This window comes from Tyto alba, unplaced genomic scaffold (genome assembly GCF_018691265.1).
Source record: "Tyto alba isolate M040663 unplaced genomic scaffold, T.alba_DEE_v4.0 Super-Scaffold_1, whole genome shotgun sequence".
NCBI lineage: Eukaryota > Metazoa > Chordata > Aves > Strigiformes > Tytonidae > Tyto > Tyto alba.
This window is the reverse complement of record NW_024881261.1, coordinates 9,384,502-9,401,403: the sequence shown is the minus strand read 5'-3', so window position 1 is coordinate 9,401,403 and position 16,902 is coordinate 9,384,502. Positions and strand designations below refer to the sequence as shown.

General features: G+C 39.5%; 1 protein-coding gene across 1 annotated transcript in view; it reads left to right on the top strand.

Annotated features, from left to right (window-relative positions):
- Positions 1–15,940, top strand: part of TRUB1 (TruB pseudouridine synthase family member 1) — a 28,924-nt gene extending 12,984 nt beyond the window's left edge. The window contains 6 exon segments of the mRNA XM_042791285.1: positions 5,708–5,789; positions 11,577–11,649; positions 12,900–13,039; positions 14,056–14,112; positions 15,405–15,613; positions 15,615–15,940. Coding sequence (XP_042647219.1) covers positions 5,708–5,789; positions 11,577–11,649; positions 12,900–13,039; positions 14,056–14,112; positions 15,405–15,613; positions 15,615–15,653 — 600 coding nt within the window. The 3' untranslated portion in view covers positions 15,654–15,940.
- The last annotated feature ends 962 nt before the right edge of the window (positions 15,941–16,902 follow it).

The following is a 16,902-nucleotide window of genomic DNA, read 5'->3' as shown; positions in this document are numbered from 1 at the left end:
GGCTTTTATACATTCAATTTGATCTGTGAATTTGTATGTACCTATGACCTCTTACCCCTCTGGAAGGACTGTCATATATTTCCGGGCAGAGAATTATGCATTTCCTTAGAAGTCTGTTTCTCAGAGAGAAGCTGAAGGTTGTCTTTGTTCATTTTGTATAATCTGTGATGTAGGTGCTAGAGGACAGAATGAGGAAATGAGTAAAGAACAGGTATTGAAGGTGAAGATGAAATTTAGGAGCCAACGTGAGACATTTTGGTGAGTGTGATAGGTTTCCACAGAGAGCAAGTGTCAGAAAGATCTGCATAAAGAGACTGTGGGTTACAAGCAGCTGCTTTTGTGCAGTAGCCTACATCCCCTCTTGGATGTTGTGAGCCTGTATTGTGTTTATAAGTGATGTGCAGCCATGGTGCTGTCTCAGGTGACGTAGTGTTCCTGTTGGCTTTGTTCCCTCTCCCACCCCCTTTCTTGCTCCCCCTCTGACACCAAAATTTAAACTTGCTACAGTTTTTAGCTGTCACCTTGAAGCTTCTCTGAACTCCAGGTAAAGTGTCTCCTGTGGATTCTGCTGTTACAGGTGGTTCTCGTCCTTCACATTGAAAATCTAGTCACCCCATATGTTTGAACTTTTTAAATAAGCTGACATAAGAGGTCAGAAAACCCTGTTAGTCCAAGAGTAAAGATCAGATAGTTCTTCAGCAATGACAGTACAATTACAGCATCTAGCAGTAAATAAAATTTAGTGCAGCCTTAGCACAAAGTCAGCTTTTTCTTTTAGGAGAAAAAAAAGAATGGTAGAGAAAAGAAGTTGCAATGTTTTTGTATATTAAGAGGACATGTTTGGTGTTGGATAATTTTGAATTTGCTCTGTCATAAAATATGGAATGCCTCCCTCATCCTGCAGTCTTTATTTTGCCTCTGTGCAACCTGCTTTTAAGAGATTAGGGCTCTGTGCTTTTAATACATTGGAACCTGCTTAGTGAGAGTTCTTTGTTCTGGAAAATAATTGAAACTACGGCAACCCTCCTTTTTTTTCCAGCTTATATGTTTACCTCCTGTAGTCCTCTGGTTTGGATGATTAGCATACTGGAAACCACTGGTAGCTGCTAATGTTATACAAACAACAAATATAAGTTATGTAAATATTAAATCCAGAGCACTTTAGTTGTGTACTAGAAATCATTACACACAAACTGAATGTCACTGTAAAGCTGAGAGTTTATGGCCTCTTCACTATCCTGGTGGTCTAAGTCTACAAAATGTGAGTGCTTGCACCAAGCATGCAGGCTGAGTGGGTTAGGTACCGGATCACTAATGCTGATCAGTGCTTGCCTGCTGTGTGCTGGCTCTGATTTCCTTCAGATTCTCTAGAGCACTTGTTTTTTGGGGTTTTTTTGTTTGTTTTGTTTTATGTTCCCTCAAACTTGTCAGCCACATGCAGATATCAGCTTACATAGCTTGACTTTTTGTTTCTATCGAATATGGCTTCTGTTGCCTGGCTTTCGGTCTCTTGCACAGGGGCCTGTAGCCTTTATTTATTTATTTTTCATTTTACACTTATCTGTTCGGTTGCTGCTGTGATTAGAAAATGGGTCATCCTTGAATGAACTCTTACGAACTGTCTCTTCCAGAGAGCTTGCTTGCCTGGGAAATTCTTGCAGTGGGAGCCATCTTAAAATCTTTCTGATAGCTACTAGTGACCTTATTTCATAATTACTTGTGTTTCTGTCTGGCTCTTCCAAAGTGTTGCTTCTCCATGTTTGAAAAAGCTTTTAAAACATATTATAATTTAAGATTTCAAGTCTCTGGCTTGTTTCCAGATAAAGCTTTGATATATTAACAGTTAAAACTGAGAAGCTCTGTTACATGGTCTGTCTGGCATTTGCACTGATAAGTGGGGCAGACATGCCTGGCAGTCAGCCCAGGGGCTCCAGCCTTGAGGATCCCCCCTGGGTGGGTTGTGCAGCCAATAGCTGTGCTCGCTGTATAGCCCCTCTAATGGGAGGGGGGATGCTTCTTCCTTCTCTGCCTCCTTTCACAGTTAAATATGTATACTGGTGAAGTCTTGCCTTTTTCTCTCTCTTTTTATGGATATACTTTCCCTTTCCATGTTAGTATAAGGATTTCTCTGAAATTGGATATGAAATACAAGTGCCAAATGATAGCTATTCTCTTACTAAAATGTTATTGTAAACATTGTACGGTTTATTATTTGTGAGAATTTTGACTGTGCCCTGTGATTATGACTCCAAAACAAAGTTCCTCTTCCCAGTATCTGTCAGATTTATTAGACCGTTTGTAATTTGTTTCTTACAGGTTCCTGTAATCCTGTTCTGTCTACAGTCCTGGCTTTTATGGTGTATTTCTTTCTAGTCATGGGTATGGTGACAAATGTATGACTGCCAAAGCACTTCACTGTCTTTCTGGTCTTGTTGAGGTTGCACCCACCACATCTCTAGTCTGTGTTGCAGAGTTTTTGCATTATCATTGACGGAGTGCAGCAGTTTGTCACTGTAAAGTATCTTCCTAAGGTTATCTCCTCACTAATGTGAATGAAAGAGTTCCTTATACTTGAGAGTTTCTGATCAGTTTGCTGCCTTTTGTTTCAGTTGCTATAACGTCAAGAAAATGGTTTTCTAGATGGCTGAGAGATGTAGCCCTTCTCTAATGCAGAATGGTTTGGGGAAGGTCTGTATGCCTTCAGGGTGGTTGTAGTGTTGTTATTCTGAGGCTCTGCTTTGGGACCATGTAGACCACCATTAGAGGTTGGAATTAATGCACAACTCTGCAGTGCTTGCAAGTTGTGAATGGGAATGCTTGATCTTAGCTTTTAATGCACTAAACTTAGATGTTGTGGAATGCCATAGGAAAGCTGAGGTGCTGCTTTTAATCTTTAAATGGTTTGGGTCCTGGTCTCTTGAGATGAGTGGAGGGCAAGGACGTAGGGGCTATTGATTGGCAGAGTGTTCTCTGATGTGCTGCCACTATTGGCGTGTTTCCTGTCACAGTTTCCACTTGCTAGGCTTTTCCACTGCCCGAAACACCCACTACCTTGCTTTTTTTGTTTCAGGTTGAGTGGGTTGAAGGCAGCGTGGTTGTGAGCAGTTGCTGTCTGTGTTCCTGGAGCAATTTGTAATTTGAGAGTACAGGAAGAATGCCCTTAGATGTATTTCGTAAAACTGGAAGAAATAAGTGATTGACAACACAGGTGGGAAAAGGTCACCAAAGGCTTATTAAATGACTCAGAATCCATTGGGTGCTTCTGAGGGCATTGTGAGTTCCGGTCTAAAGAGAGTTAACGCTGAATTTTGACACAAAATAAGAGGAACAATAGATTATGTCTGGACTCTCGTGTTACCTTCTACAAGCTCCAGGTTCTGCACACTAACAAAGGGGAAGTAAACTCTATTAAGTGGCTAGTAAGAATTATGATATATAATTGTAGATACCCAAGGGCACTCCAGAGACTGATCATAAACCTACTGTAATTCTTAATTTCCGGACCTGCTACAGCGTTCTCTGTGGATTACTGCATTGCTGTTTTGAGTCTTTTGTGACTCTTTAAAGGCTTCTGTAAGGAATGGGGATTTGTGACTAATTTCTAAGTTGTTTTTTTTTTTTTACAAATTGAATGGCTTTTTGCCCTTTTTGCAGAAATTAAAGGGGAAGTCAAATGTTGAGATTTGGATTGTATTGTTTATACAGTTTGTGTTTACATATAAACAGATTAAATTCTCTCTCTGTTGCTGGTAGGTCAAATCTAACATATTATTGTAACAGACAGCCTGAAGCAAGATAGCCAAAACGAGAATTAAGAGGAAGAAAGTCATTCAAAGTGAAGTAGTATCAGTACTTTGATTTGGAAACATCTGAAGATGGTGTGTGAGGTTCCAAACTTTCAGATTTAGAGTTTTTCTGAGCTGCTAAGTTCATTCATCATGCTAGAATTATGAAGATCTGCTCACATAGAATAGTTGCTAAATAGTGTCTCTTTCTAGCCATGTTATTAAATGTCAAGAATTAGATCATTAAATGTCTCGGAAAGCAAGCAATTTTATGGTCCTAAAAGCAGGTAATATACTTCAGAGTTTATTTAAATATTTGTTGTGGAGCAGCCTTCATCCTTTCTTCCTTTCATTTCTTTTCCATGCTTCCAAAAGTATGTAAACTTCAGTAATTTGTTTTTAAAATGCCTAATTTTGCAGAGTTATCAGGGGATTCAGACATCTGCAGTATTTATGAAACAAGTAGCTTTAATGTGGTAAACAAAGAATACAGTTATTTTTATATTGAAATCTGCACTCCACTGCCTTTTGTCTGAGTATTCCTGTTGCTTTCATTTCGTGGCAGTTGCTTGAAGAAATACATTGAAGTGGCAGATTGACACATGGAACAAAATCAAGGCATATTTTAGTAGTCCCACTTGGTAGGTGTGGTTTATGTGCCTACACTATTATTACTTGAGCTTGTTTGTACTTTGCAAGTACATGAAAAAGGTTGCATTGCATCAGAGAGTAAAATGTTTAGTGTTTACGCCTGTTTGGTTGTGTTCCAGTAGAATTTGGTCAGCCAACTTCTAGAAGGCAAATCCCTTTATGGCTTGGTTCAAATTTGTATTAGCTCAGTTGGGAACAAATTCACTGAAACCTTACTGGGAATTGGGCATGTGGAACACCTTTATTTTTCTGTCTCAGGCTATGTATAGTTTGAAGGCCCCTGGACTTAACATAGGGCTGAGGGAAATGGAATGGAATGGGATAGGCAGTGGGTCAAACCATAGGCCTTCATACCTGAAGGTATCTCCAAAGTTGAGCCAAAATCATGTTACAGAGTGAGTCTTTATGTGTTGGCAGCCTTGTGAAAGGGCACGGGGCAGCTGGTTCATGGGAAGCCTTTTGTCAGCTTCAGCAGATTCTGCCATATGCCCCCAGCCTGGCGACACTTAGGGTGAGAATGTGGAAAACGAAGGCATCAGGTGAAATGCAGTAAGGACAAGAGGTACTAGCCTGGGATCGGGTTAATTTCTTCCTGCAAGCTACAAACAGGTACAGCGAAGAATTTATCAGAGAAGAACCTTGAATAACCCTGAAACAGAAATATTTGGAGAACCCATGACAAGCAGACATTTTACTCAGTGGCCTTGCGCTCCTTGTGCTGGTCACAAGGTCCTTACCAGATTCCACATATTCAAAACTCCAGCTTTAGGCCATTGCATATCACTGCATTTCATGGCAGAACTGTTATAATGCTTTGCTTTGGAAGTGAGTGTTTTGCTTTCACAAGTAAAGGTATTTGTGTCTTTTTTTTTTTTTTTAATTGTGAAGGAACAGAAAAATTGTGTGTGAAAGAAACTCCGTGTGCCTTGCTTCAACAGTTACATATGACACCCCACAGAGACTTTGATTTTACCACCATATTATTTTCTTTATGGCATTGATGTATTTATAGAAAAAATTAGATTCAATGATGCTTCTTTCTGGGGTTTATAAAACTGAAATCATAGGCGCACGTTAATGCAGTATTTACTTTTTTGTTTAGTTTCATGTCTTTTCGTTTTTACATTTGCTTACCCATAGTTGCTGGAATGACTATTCAGAAAGTAATGTTCCTCTCCTGATTTGAAGTACTTAGTAGTTGCAGTCTTCTTAAAAAAAAAAAAAGCAACCTTGAAGACCCAACTCAATAATCTCTCTTTTTTCCTTCATAGAAATACACTGCCATTGGAGTACTGGGCAAAGCTACTGATACATTAGATGCTACAGGAAAAGTAACTGAAGAAAAACCTTATGGTAAGCATAAACATATCTGTATACTTGATGTAATTTGAAGGCATGAATGGCGTTTATCAAAGAAAAGCGGAAGAGATATTTGGGGCTCTGTAAAATTAAGTTTAAATGTGAAATCAAACTAAGATTATTTCATCTTCAACTTCAGTGCTCATATAATTCAGACCAGCTTCATGCAATTATGTCCAGTGCAAGTGTTCATTTCTGTTGGAAGAAAACAAACCAGGCATTAGATTAGGAGGGAGAAAATGGAATTGGGCAGGACTGTGTCATTTTAAATCTGTGACAGGCTGACAAATGACGTGCTGTGTCCAGTAAAATTTTCCTTTCAGTGTGCAGTCCCATGAGTGCTCTTCTAGTAACACCCTTCAAGGCTAGTGGAGGAATAAAGTACTTAGATCTTCTGTTTAGGACACGCCTGTAACTACAGACTTCTCAGCATAAAATGAGGATGGCATAAACTGTAAACTGCTTTCTACATACGTTCACTTACTAAATCTTGCTCTTGCTTGCAGTCTGTGTCCTAGCAACTTTAATAAATTAACTTTTCTGACCCACAGAGCACAGTGCAAGAGTTTAAGTCTTCAGAGCTAATCCTGCCAGTGGCTTTTTTGGATTGGGCATTCCACAATACTCAGGGTGCCTTTAGACACAATGTAGAACTAACCAGGGACACACCAAATGTATTTGCTATTAGTTCTTTTACAACCTGAGGGAGAAAAGAAAAAAACAAACAAAAAACCAAAAAACCAAAAGAACCACCAAAACAAAACAAAAACCCCACAACAAACAACCAAACAGTAGGTAACTGGTTGCTTAGCAACTCTACAGATCCCACACTGTTTGTGGTACCTGGTAATAGGTACATGAAGTAAATACCTTTTTTTTTTTAATAGCGTGATGAAAAAGGTAGCCTGGATTCTACCTCTCATCCCTAGTATCCTTTCTTTTGCAGTTTTTCCACAAGATAGGCAAGTGTGAGTTTCTTGTCCACGTTAACTTGATGGATCATTCTAAATAATCCTATTTACTAAGTAATGTTATTCAGGGATGTTGGATCATTTCTTCTGCTTCAGGATTAAGTTCTAAGTCTCTTTCTAAGCTTCTGAAGGACCAAGCATCCACATGGTGTTGGAGTTGCCAGCATTTCATCATGGCTGTAGAGAAAACGTTCTTGGTTTTTATGTATACCTCTCCAAGTAGAATGTTGTGGTTCTGCTGCACTGAATAGTATTCATTGTAGATACTTGCTCACATATAAATGGTGAAATACCATTTTAAGTAGATGCAACTCCCATAATCAGTTAATTTAAAAAAGAAAACCCAAACTGTTTCTTGAAACACTAGTTCTGCTTTTTTATTTTGTGTTGTTTACTGCAGACAGAATTTAGAGTGTTGTTTTCATGCATGTTTCTTTCACTGGCAGCTCTTGTTAGAGTAGTTCCCACCTCTGCACCACCTCCTCTGTTATGGTGGTTCGGCTTTCTGTTAGACTATGTGCTTGGGGATCTGATCTGGGTTAAAAATACCTCCTTTTTCTGAGTTGCTTATTTTTTTAAACTGAGATCAGTTGCAAGATCCAGTTCATCGTGCTATCTCATGAAGAGGAGTGTTGGCATTGCTGGGGCAGTGCGGTTTTGGGTGCTGGATCAAGTTTCCTTTTGCTCGAGCTGATGGCTGAAAGAAAAGCTCATGAAATTGGCCTCGGTTGCTTTCCATGTTGATGCAAATTAGTCAGATTTGAATTCTTCAGAAAGAAGAAAGAGAGAACATGTATACTCCTTTTTTTTTTTTTTTTTTTTTTTTTTTTTTTTCTCCATTCTACCTATCATGTATTGTGTATTTACTTCCTTCCTTCTCTTCTAAGGAAGCAGATATGTCTCATCTTTTCCAGTGTCCTCTCCAAAACACGTTTGTTTTCTGCAGGATTCTCTGTGTGGCCCACCATCCCTAATCCTTAACCTTACCTAACTGGTACTCCAAGAACAGACAAATCGGGTATTTCAGCTGAATTTCAGCTTTCCTTTGACACCTACAGGAATCCTGGCAGAAGCAGAGCATCTGCTAAGGAGTATAAATCCTGCAGTGCCAGTGGCATCCAGAATTGGGCCTTAGTGCAGAGAAAGGGCACTAAAACAGTTGGCAAGGTGTATAAAACACTTCTTGAATGACTCCACTGGACCACACGAGCAAAGTGCCTGCAGAAGGTTGCCTGCTATATTAACTATAAGAAAGTGTTACATTTTAGTCCTCAAAGTATCCCTAGAAAGCAGTTTAGAAAGCAAACTGTTGTGTATTATGGTTAGTCACAATGAAAGGATGTACTGAAGAGAGCTCCTTGGGTTTAACCCCGCCTGAACTTCTCACAGTTCTTTGTTTGTTTCTTATCAGACAATGAGTTTGCTTTTGCAGGTGACATTAGGTTATGGTTTCATACTGCTCCTAGGCTATCAGATGCTGACTTCGGAAGCAAGTAGCATTTATTATTCCTTTGATAGTTTCTTGGGCATATTAATGTTTGTAGCCCCTTTTTTAAATGTTTGTAACTATGCACAGGAATGTGCATTCTGAAACCTACTTCCTCCCAGCTGCCTAGACACTATATCCAGACATGGAGAACAGAATTCATGGGGATTTTCTGCAGGTCTCTGCTGATTATGCTGAAACACATGTTTACTAGAGCTACCTGAACAATTTGAAGAAAGCAGTTCTTTCAGCATTCTGCTTGTCTGGTTGCAAATAATTTGTGCTGGGCTATACTGTCGCAGTCATCTGTTCTGTTGGATTGTCGTGGATAGTTCTTAAGTTCTGTTTTGGTGTAGTTTGTTAACAAGCACGGGGCAGTATCACCCTTCAGCGGAAGCTTCCTGAGATTGCGGCACAACTGGTACCTTTTGGTTTGGTAACTTCAGTTAACTTCCTTTATGATTATAGCAGGAAAATCGATCAATGGTCACCAGTGTTCAGAAGCACAACTGTTCTTGCGAATTTTCATGCTGGAAGCCAATAGGCTCATTTTCAATGTTTTTAGAAGCATTAGAGAACTGAAATTTTGGGTGCTTTGGGATGCTGATAGAATTGTAAGGAATAGTCCAGTGGGAGACGCATAGCCTGCCCAGAGATCACGTAACCCCACTGTTGGTCTAAGAGCTTAGGAAGAAATTTAGAAAACAGTGTTGAATTGAATGTATTCTAAATAGCGTACTCACAGAGCAGGTACAACTGTTTTGTTCTAAGCTAAGGCTGTCGTTACTCCTGGGGACTAGATGCAGTTGTCCATGGGCTAAACTTCAACAGTCCTCACCAAAATCATTGTGAACCAGGGTGGCAGCTGCCATGCCCTTCCCTGAAAGGGCAAAGTGCTGCAGTTTAAGTCCAGCTTCTACCAAAAACTTGTGCTCTGTAATGTAACAGATGAGGATATTTGGTATTTGCAATTAGGACACTGGGAGGAGTAGGCTAACTCCAGGTACCAAGGACAATTAGGGTCTGTGACAGATGTGTCCCGCAGAGTAGTCATCTCTCAACCCTTAATTCTAAGTGAGTGGAGAAAGGAAGTCAGATGGGGGAAGTTTTGGAACTGAGGTGCTAATTAGCCTTTATGTGTGTATTCATATTTGGTGCTTGGTGGAAGGTTGAGTCCAAATGCTTCCCTAAATGTGCTGACCGGGCAATCTGTTAACCTACTAAACTCAAGCCCACAGTCAGATGAGGGAGACCTGGGGCCTGGAAGGACATGGTTCTCCTGGACAGCAGGACTGCATCCCCCCCACTGATGCTGAGGGAGCCAAAAGGTGGTGAAGGAGCTGGTTCTCAGTGTGGGCTGTGTGCCTTGCAGAGCCATGAGGCCAGTCTGATGCCTGGGACAAATACACAGTTTACACATAGTAAAACTTTGTTTGAGACCAGATTAATAGGGCATTTCTTTATGACTGAGAGCTGGGTGAAAGCCCCACCAGCTTGTGTGTTCTTCTAGGAAAGGGCAAGAATCTGGTATAGTCTATTACCACAAGGGCAGTGCGTGCTGGGGAAAAAAAAAAAAAAAAAAAAAGCACGTTTTTAGGTTTTCAGAATGTAATATTAGCCAGCTTGTGCTACAATATATTGCAGAAGACAAATATGTTAATATGTATTATTCTAGATCTTAGCAAACTCATCTATAAATGTTTACTTTGCTAACATACCACACAACTTTGCTTGTTAATGTCTTAATATATCATTCTTCGCATGGGGATTTTTTTTGTTCTGGAGACAGAGATTGCCTATGGCATGGGTGATTTCTTCAGAGGCTAGATGTAACCTCTCAATCAGAGGAATAGGAGATCAGAGCAGTAACTGAACTCAGGTGTCTCATTAAATGCCCTAACCACAAATTCAGTTCACGGGTGAAAATTAAAAGAGAACCTGAAGTGACACTTATGCTTAGATCTTAAATACGGACTTCTAGCATGAAGCAACCTGAGGTTCACAAGAAGACTGACTCCTGATCACCAGCATAGAGCTGGGTCATGCTAACTTTCCACCATGTAATTTTGTTGTGATATGTTGCTAAGCTAGAGTAATAAAAACAGAAGATTGAAATAACCATGTAAGAAGCTCTTCAGAAGAAGATCCAGACTTACCATAAAATTGATTTTGTTTTTCCTACCCTGTATTCTGATGTATGTTGGTCTCTCTCAGCATCCCTGACTGACTTTTATGCCTTGCAGCCTTAGTGTTAATGATATTTCTTGAGACAGCTGCTGGGGCCTAGAGACAGCATCTTCTCTTGAGGCTGCAAAGTGTGCTTTGCCAAACTGAGGCACCACATTGCCATCTTCCAAAGCTGATGTGGAAAGAACCTTTTCTTTATTTCACTTAGCACATGAAGTACATCTGTTTTGTAAGGTTTGCAAGTAAATGTCTTTCCCAAAACATAATGAAAGCTCAGTAAATACATTTGGTTGGTTTATGTTCCAGTTAACTGTTGACCTAGCAGGGAGGGTGACAACTTAGGAGAAACAGGATTAGTCAAGTCCTAGACAGTAGAAATGCACTGAAATGCATTGTGATTACAGACATTATGTTTGTACTCTCTAAACAAATTAGGGATGTCATCTCTATTGAATAGTATTTCAAAGGACCAATGCAATCTAATAAAAGAGGGAGAGATTTGTATGTGTACTCTTAAAAGAGAGTAGATTGCCTAAAGCAGCTATCTTTCTTTTACAGGATTTCTTCAGTAAAATTGCCTTACTTAATATATAACAATACCCTGGTGTGCATTTGCAGGTTAGTTGTTTGATATGGAATTTGATGTGTTGCTCCAGATGCAGTCTTTTTCTTCACTAGAAAAAAAACCCCATGATGCTTTTGTTTTCTAATAATCTGTTGTATTTTTCCCTGCAGTTAGGTACTCTTAAAGAGGAGTTGCCAAGGCTAGATGAGCGCTTTATTCTTTTGCAAAGATTAGAATAGGACAAATTCTGTAGTTTTTGCGTAGTTCCCAAGAAAAATTAATTTGCAGGCCCAAGAGAGAGAAATTGCAAAAGAAAACTGTGTATATTGGGATTTCTGCCCTTCTGAAAGCGACCAGACTGTCTTAATCACCTTGGACAATTTGTTCCACTTTTGTTGTGATAATTCACACTCCTACCTACATTCTGTTTTTTATCTCTTTTCTTTGGTGTTTTTCATCCTGTCTAAATTCAGATGAGAGGGAACTCTTCTTTGTATCTGCAGAATGTGATTGATGCCATTAGTGCCATGTGAATAATCATTGCTAACATACATACTGTTTTCTCTCTACAGACCAGATAACAAAAGGAGATCTTGAAAATGTGCTGCAGAAGTTCACAGGAGACATAATGCAGGTTCCTCCACTGTAAGTTCACAACATTCAGACACTCTTGGCAGTTGTGTTCAGCTGTTGGGACTTGCCAACAGAAGTCAGTTCTCTCTGAAATAAAAAGACACATTTTGACAAGAGTGTAGAGGCAAGGAGGACTTAGGAGTTTATTTGCAACTGCAGGTCATGCCCATTTGAACATCGAGCACAAATGGTAACCTGGAGTCTGTTTTCTTTATGGTAAATATAAAGTAGCAAAGCAGTCTTAAATAGCTTTGTAGGGCTTGGCGGCTTCTATCCTGTCTTCCAATTAGAAAACAAAGCTCTGAGTCTTTAATTTTGGTTGCTGGGTAAGAGGAGGCTTACTGACATTTGTGTGAAAGTGCCTTAAATGACTTCGAATCAGTTTTCTGAAAACTTAGAGTATGAATGAGTGATTAGTGACTGAGCTTTTGTAGCTTAGCAAATTTCTTCTAGTCAGGTGAGCCATAGTAGCTGGCAACGTGCAGGCACTTAGCTTGTGACAGATGGCTTTTATGGTGATTTAAGCTAACATGCTTTGCTTTGCATTTGCAATGGATCGGTTACTGTGATTCCAGTGTGAGCACTATAAGGTCAGTAAAAAATGCTTCAAGTGACCTGTTTCAAATTGTCCTCTGCTAATTTGAGCAGGATCTTTTTTGATTTTTCTGTAGTCATCTTTCTGTCAAGACCAGAGTTGGAACTTTGGGGAAAGTTTCATGTAATTAATTTTTTGGGTTCTATAGTGGTCCCCTGAACACCCTAGACCAAGGCTACGTAACTTGGCAGTTGCTGTTCAGGGAAGACCCTGGTGTGAGACAAGTAAAAGTGCAAGGTAGAATTACAGGAGTTGCCTGAGCAGCTCCCAGTGCTCAGCTCAGCATAACACTGAAACAGAGTATGCCCTTCAGACTTCGGAAAGACAGTACATTAGAGACAACTGCAAGTGTTGTACCCCTTATAGAAACCTTTGTTTTCATAAACTACAAATTGAGTGATGAAACACTTCTAAATCTGTACAGCAAGAGATAAATACAGGACTGTCTCTTGTTTTTCAGTTTATGTAGCTAAACAGCAAATGAGATGATTCTGTGTCCAAGAGATTTCAGAAGCACTTGCTAGTGTCGGGTTTTTTGTGAACACTTGGAGAGGATTAGAAAGGTAAAATGTATGCTACTATAGTACAATATTAACAGGATCTGGAGGATGAGAAGCTTCTTCTATTACAACTGTATGACACACGTTTTCATACTCTATCTGATCAGCTATTCTGCTTTGAAGAAGGATGGAGAAAGACTATCAACTCTGATGAAGAGAGGAGAAGCAGTCGAAGCAAAGCCTGCTCGGCCAGTAAGAGTGTACAGCCTCTCTCTCCAGCAGTTCCAGCCACCTCTGTTCACACTGGGTAAGGGCCAAAGATTATTACACAGAATGATGCTTCCATCTCGTTAGTGCTTATTTACACTCAGAATGGGAATAAAGAAGTGAAATGAGTTTCATTTCCCTCAGCTACTTATTTTGGTGTGAACTCATGTGCAGAGACTTTCACTTTGCAGTAAAAGCACTGTATTTCAGATTTAAGTTAAGCTGACTATATGTAATCTTTCTGTGAGGGGAAATTCTGAGAGGCTGGTCAGGGAATTACTCGCATCTGTCCGAGATTTTGCAGCCTCCAGCTCACTCCTCCGTTCTCAGGTCTGCTTACTGCACTTTGCCCATTGTTTTGTCCAGGCATGCTGGCATCTCTCGCAGGGTGCAGCAAGGACCTGTATTAGTTACTGTCAGGCCTCTTTCTTGGTTGAGGAGCAGGATTTTACCCATTTTTCTCTTGTACATGAAGAAGCTTGGGTAGTTCATTAAGAAGCGCATTAGGAAGTAAACCGGAAAGACACTCGTAAATGTTTGATGCTACTGTGAGGTCAAGATAATGTCTTGCATTGATCAGCTACCCAGTTGACCCATAGTTCTCTGATGGACCAGATGTTGTATGATGAGCAGGTATGAGTGACAAAACTCAGTGCTTCAGTGGTACTTCAGCCCTTTATAGTTGGGTAACTAGCATCTGAGCAATGGCAGAGAGGGAAGGGAAAGGCTGAGAGAGTGTTCTCGTTTTCACCATTAGAAATATGAAACAACCTTCTGAAACCTTTAAAATGAAGCATTTGTTAACATACTACAGCAAGTACTTAATTTCTAGTCAGTTAGTTCAGTTGCCATTGTATTTGCTTTCCATCCTGTCTAGCTTAACAATCTCACCCACACATATGTTACAGGATGAATAATTGATGTTGCATCCTATAAATATTTTATCACCGGGTTGTTTGCTTAGTGCGTTTTTACATTTATGTGGGGGCATGGTTTCTATGTAAAGTAGATTTCACATTGCACTGGTGATTTACCCTGTCACTATTAACATTCCAGATGTTGAATGTGGTGGTGGCTTTTATGTCAGGAGCCTGGTCAATGACATTGGCAAAGGTAGGCATGAAAAAACCCGTGACAGTTGAAGGAATGAATGTGTTTGCTTATGGAAAAATTTTGTCATTTTGTATATCTCCAGTAACTAGAGCTGCGTGCTATTTTGCAGAATTGTAGTGCTATCACTTGATTTTATATACTAAGGTATTTTCCTTGGGAGCATGGGGGAATGAAGGCTAAATAATTGCCAGAAATGGAGCAAGTAGTAACACTGAGCAAGATAATCCAAGGCAAGGTGGAGATTTTTTTCTTTCCTCCTCCATATGTTAAAGCTAACTCAGATTTAAGGATGAGAATAAGAAAGGTACTGTCTTTTTAAACATTATTCATCACATTTTGAAAACAGATTGTACAGAACATTACCATGCACATAATAAACCCTATCTGCTGGAAAGCCTTCTACATTTGTGATGATTTTTCTAGTGTTTTCTTTCTCCTCTACCTGAACTGTGAATGGTTTTGCTTTCCCACAGGGTTATTTGTCTTGTGCTGTATATCTATCAAACTGCATGATGGAGAACAGATAATCCATTTCAAATTTTTTTTTTTCAATGATACATTTGCAGATCAGGAAAGCAAGTGATGTGGAATAACCATAGGAATTTCAATGTTGTTATTTGTGCGTAGGCAAGTCAAAGATTCTCTTTCTGTTACTGCCTTTTGAGCATTGTGGCTTATGTTTAGTCCTTTAATGACAAACCAAGATGAAGGTTGTCCTCAGCTGGTTCCTTTTCAAAAATTTAAAATGCAGTAAAAATCTTCTTGCATCAGAAAGAATGGGAGAGACTATTTTAGTATACTCGTGCACTTAGAAGTCAGCTCTTGTTGCTGTTATGTTTTGTAGCCCCTCATTATGTAATTCTGTCCTACTGGTACTTATTTACCATAGCAGAGTGTTTGTTTATATTTTTATTTTTCCTTATCTTAGCTAAGGCCTCAAAATCTGTGGAAGAATAGTGCATGGTCTTCTAAGTCTCTTGTGAATACAGAATGTTTTGCTTATATCTTATGTCAGTATTTCATCTCTTCATTCTAATTTAAATCTGGAAAACCTTTCGATGACTTTCTGTCAGATCTTGAACTCTGCCTCACTGGAGAGCTACTGAAGTTGAAGGGATCCCTTGGTTCAAATCTAAGAAGATATAAATGAGCGATAAATCTTCATGAACTTCATTCTCAAACAAAGCATAATAATGTAGAAGGCTACATATAAAAATACAGGTTACGTGAGTTGCAACTAGTTAAACTTGACTATGCACTTTTTCTAAATCCTCTTTTGTCCTTTACTGTAGAACTCTCTACCTGTGCCACTATGCAAGAGCTGACCCGAACCAAACAAGGGCCATTTACGCTAGAGGAGCATGCCCTTTATGAAGACAAATGGACAATTGATGAAATTGCACGATCCTTAGAGCATTGCACGTCTCTTTTCCTGGGAGAGCCATCTCATAAAAAATTGAAGACGGAGCATCCTGGTGAAACTGCTGTGAGCTGTGAAGATAAGTGATAAGTTGGGTCAAAGAAGAAGACTGAATGATTGAGACATTTTAAAATTGGATTTGGATTGTCTTGCCTCCTGTGTAAATCTACAAGTCTGTACTGGGAGGGTGACAAACTGCAGTGCAAGAAAATGGTTCTTTTCTTTTCTGGGCTTAGAACATGCGCTGAAAATATCCAGCACTTTCTGTTTCCTGATCTGCTTATTTTCCATCTTGTACATGAAATGAGTCTGCCAGTGATGTCAAGTCTTCATAAATTTTTAAAGAATTTGTAACGTGCAATATAGCAGTTGTTGCTAATTCCTCAATAAAAAAATTATAAACATTAATGTTTGATAAATGTGCTCCAGAAAAATCTTTTTATTTCTTTATAGCTGGTAATCAAACCCTGAAATACCATGGTGACAGGACTGTCATAGCTTGAAGGATGCAAGAATGTGGTGTGGCAATTTGCTTTCTTGAAATCCACTTAAGGGTATGTCCATTTTACTGTAGTTTTTCCTGCGCAGGTTGTTCTTTCAGTCAAATGCTCTCCAGAATATGTTAAATGTAGATGCTAATATTTTACATTGTCTGAAATAACATTGTAAGTGAATGGTTTTATGTTTGAGCAATCCCTGAAGATAACTGTTTGATAGCAAGTGCTCTGAAGAGTGCAGTCATCAATACAGATGTACATATCCTATTCTGGTACGATGTCCCAGTTGGTGACCATCCATAATTTAAAGTGCAGTTAATTATTACACCCTTCATACAGCTTATGGAATTTACATTTGCCATTTTTGTATTGCTTGAGCTGTCTCCTGTGGGTTGGGTAGAAGGCTGATGTGCTTCTGGGGTTTGACTGATTTGGTCCTGACTAGTTGTATGGGCAACAGAGGGATCTATCCTACAAGGACTTCCCTGTGTGTCCCCATATGAGTTAGTAGTGGGTCTGTTTTCCTCTTGTCATAATGAGGAAAATGAAAAGTAGTTTAAACATGCGAGTGATACCTGAGAGAAAGCCCTGTTTTTGAAATTGTCACTGAACTGTCACCAAAGAGGAATGGACTGGTTGCTTTTACAGTTTTATGCTGCTGCTGGCCAAGTGGCCTGCTGTGCCTTTGTACAACTTCTACACCTTTGAGTTTTGGTTCTGGAGTACCAAGGACTTGACTCTTTTACTCTGGGTGACTGAATGCCATAAAGCCAAGATTTTCTGCTTATATTAGGGTATATCGTTTACAGAGAGACATGAAAATTTGATTTTATGACTCTCTGTTAATGGACTTGCTATTTTCCATGCTAAGTT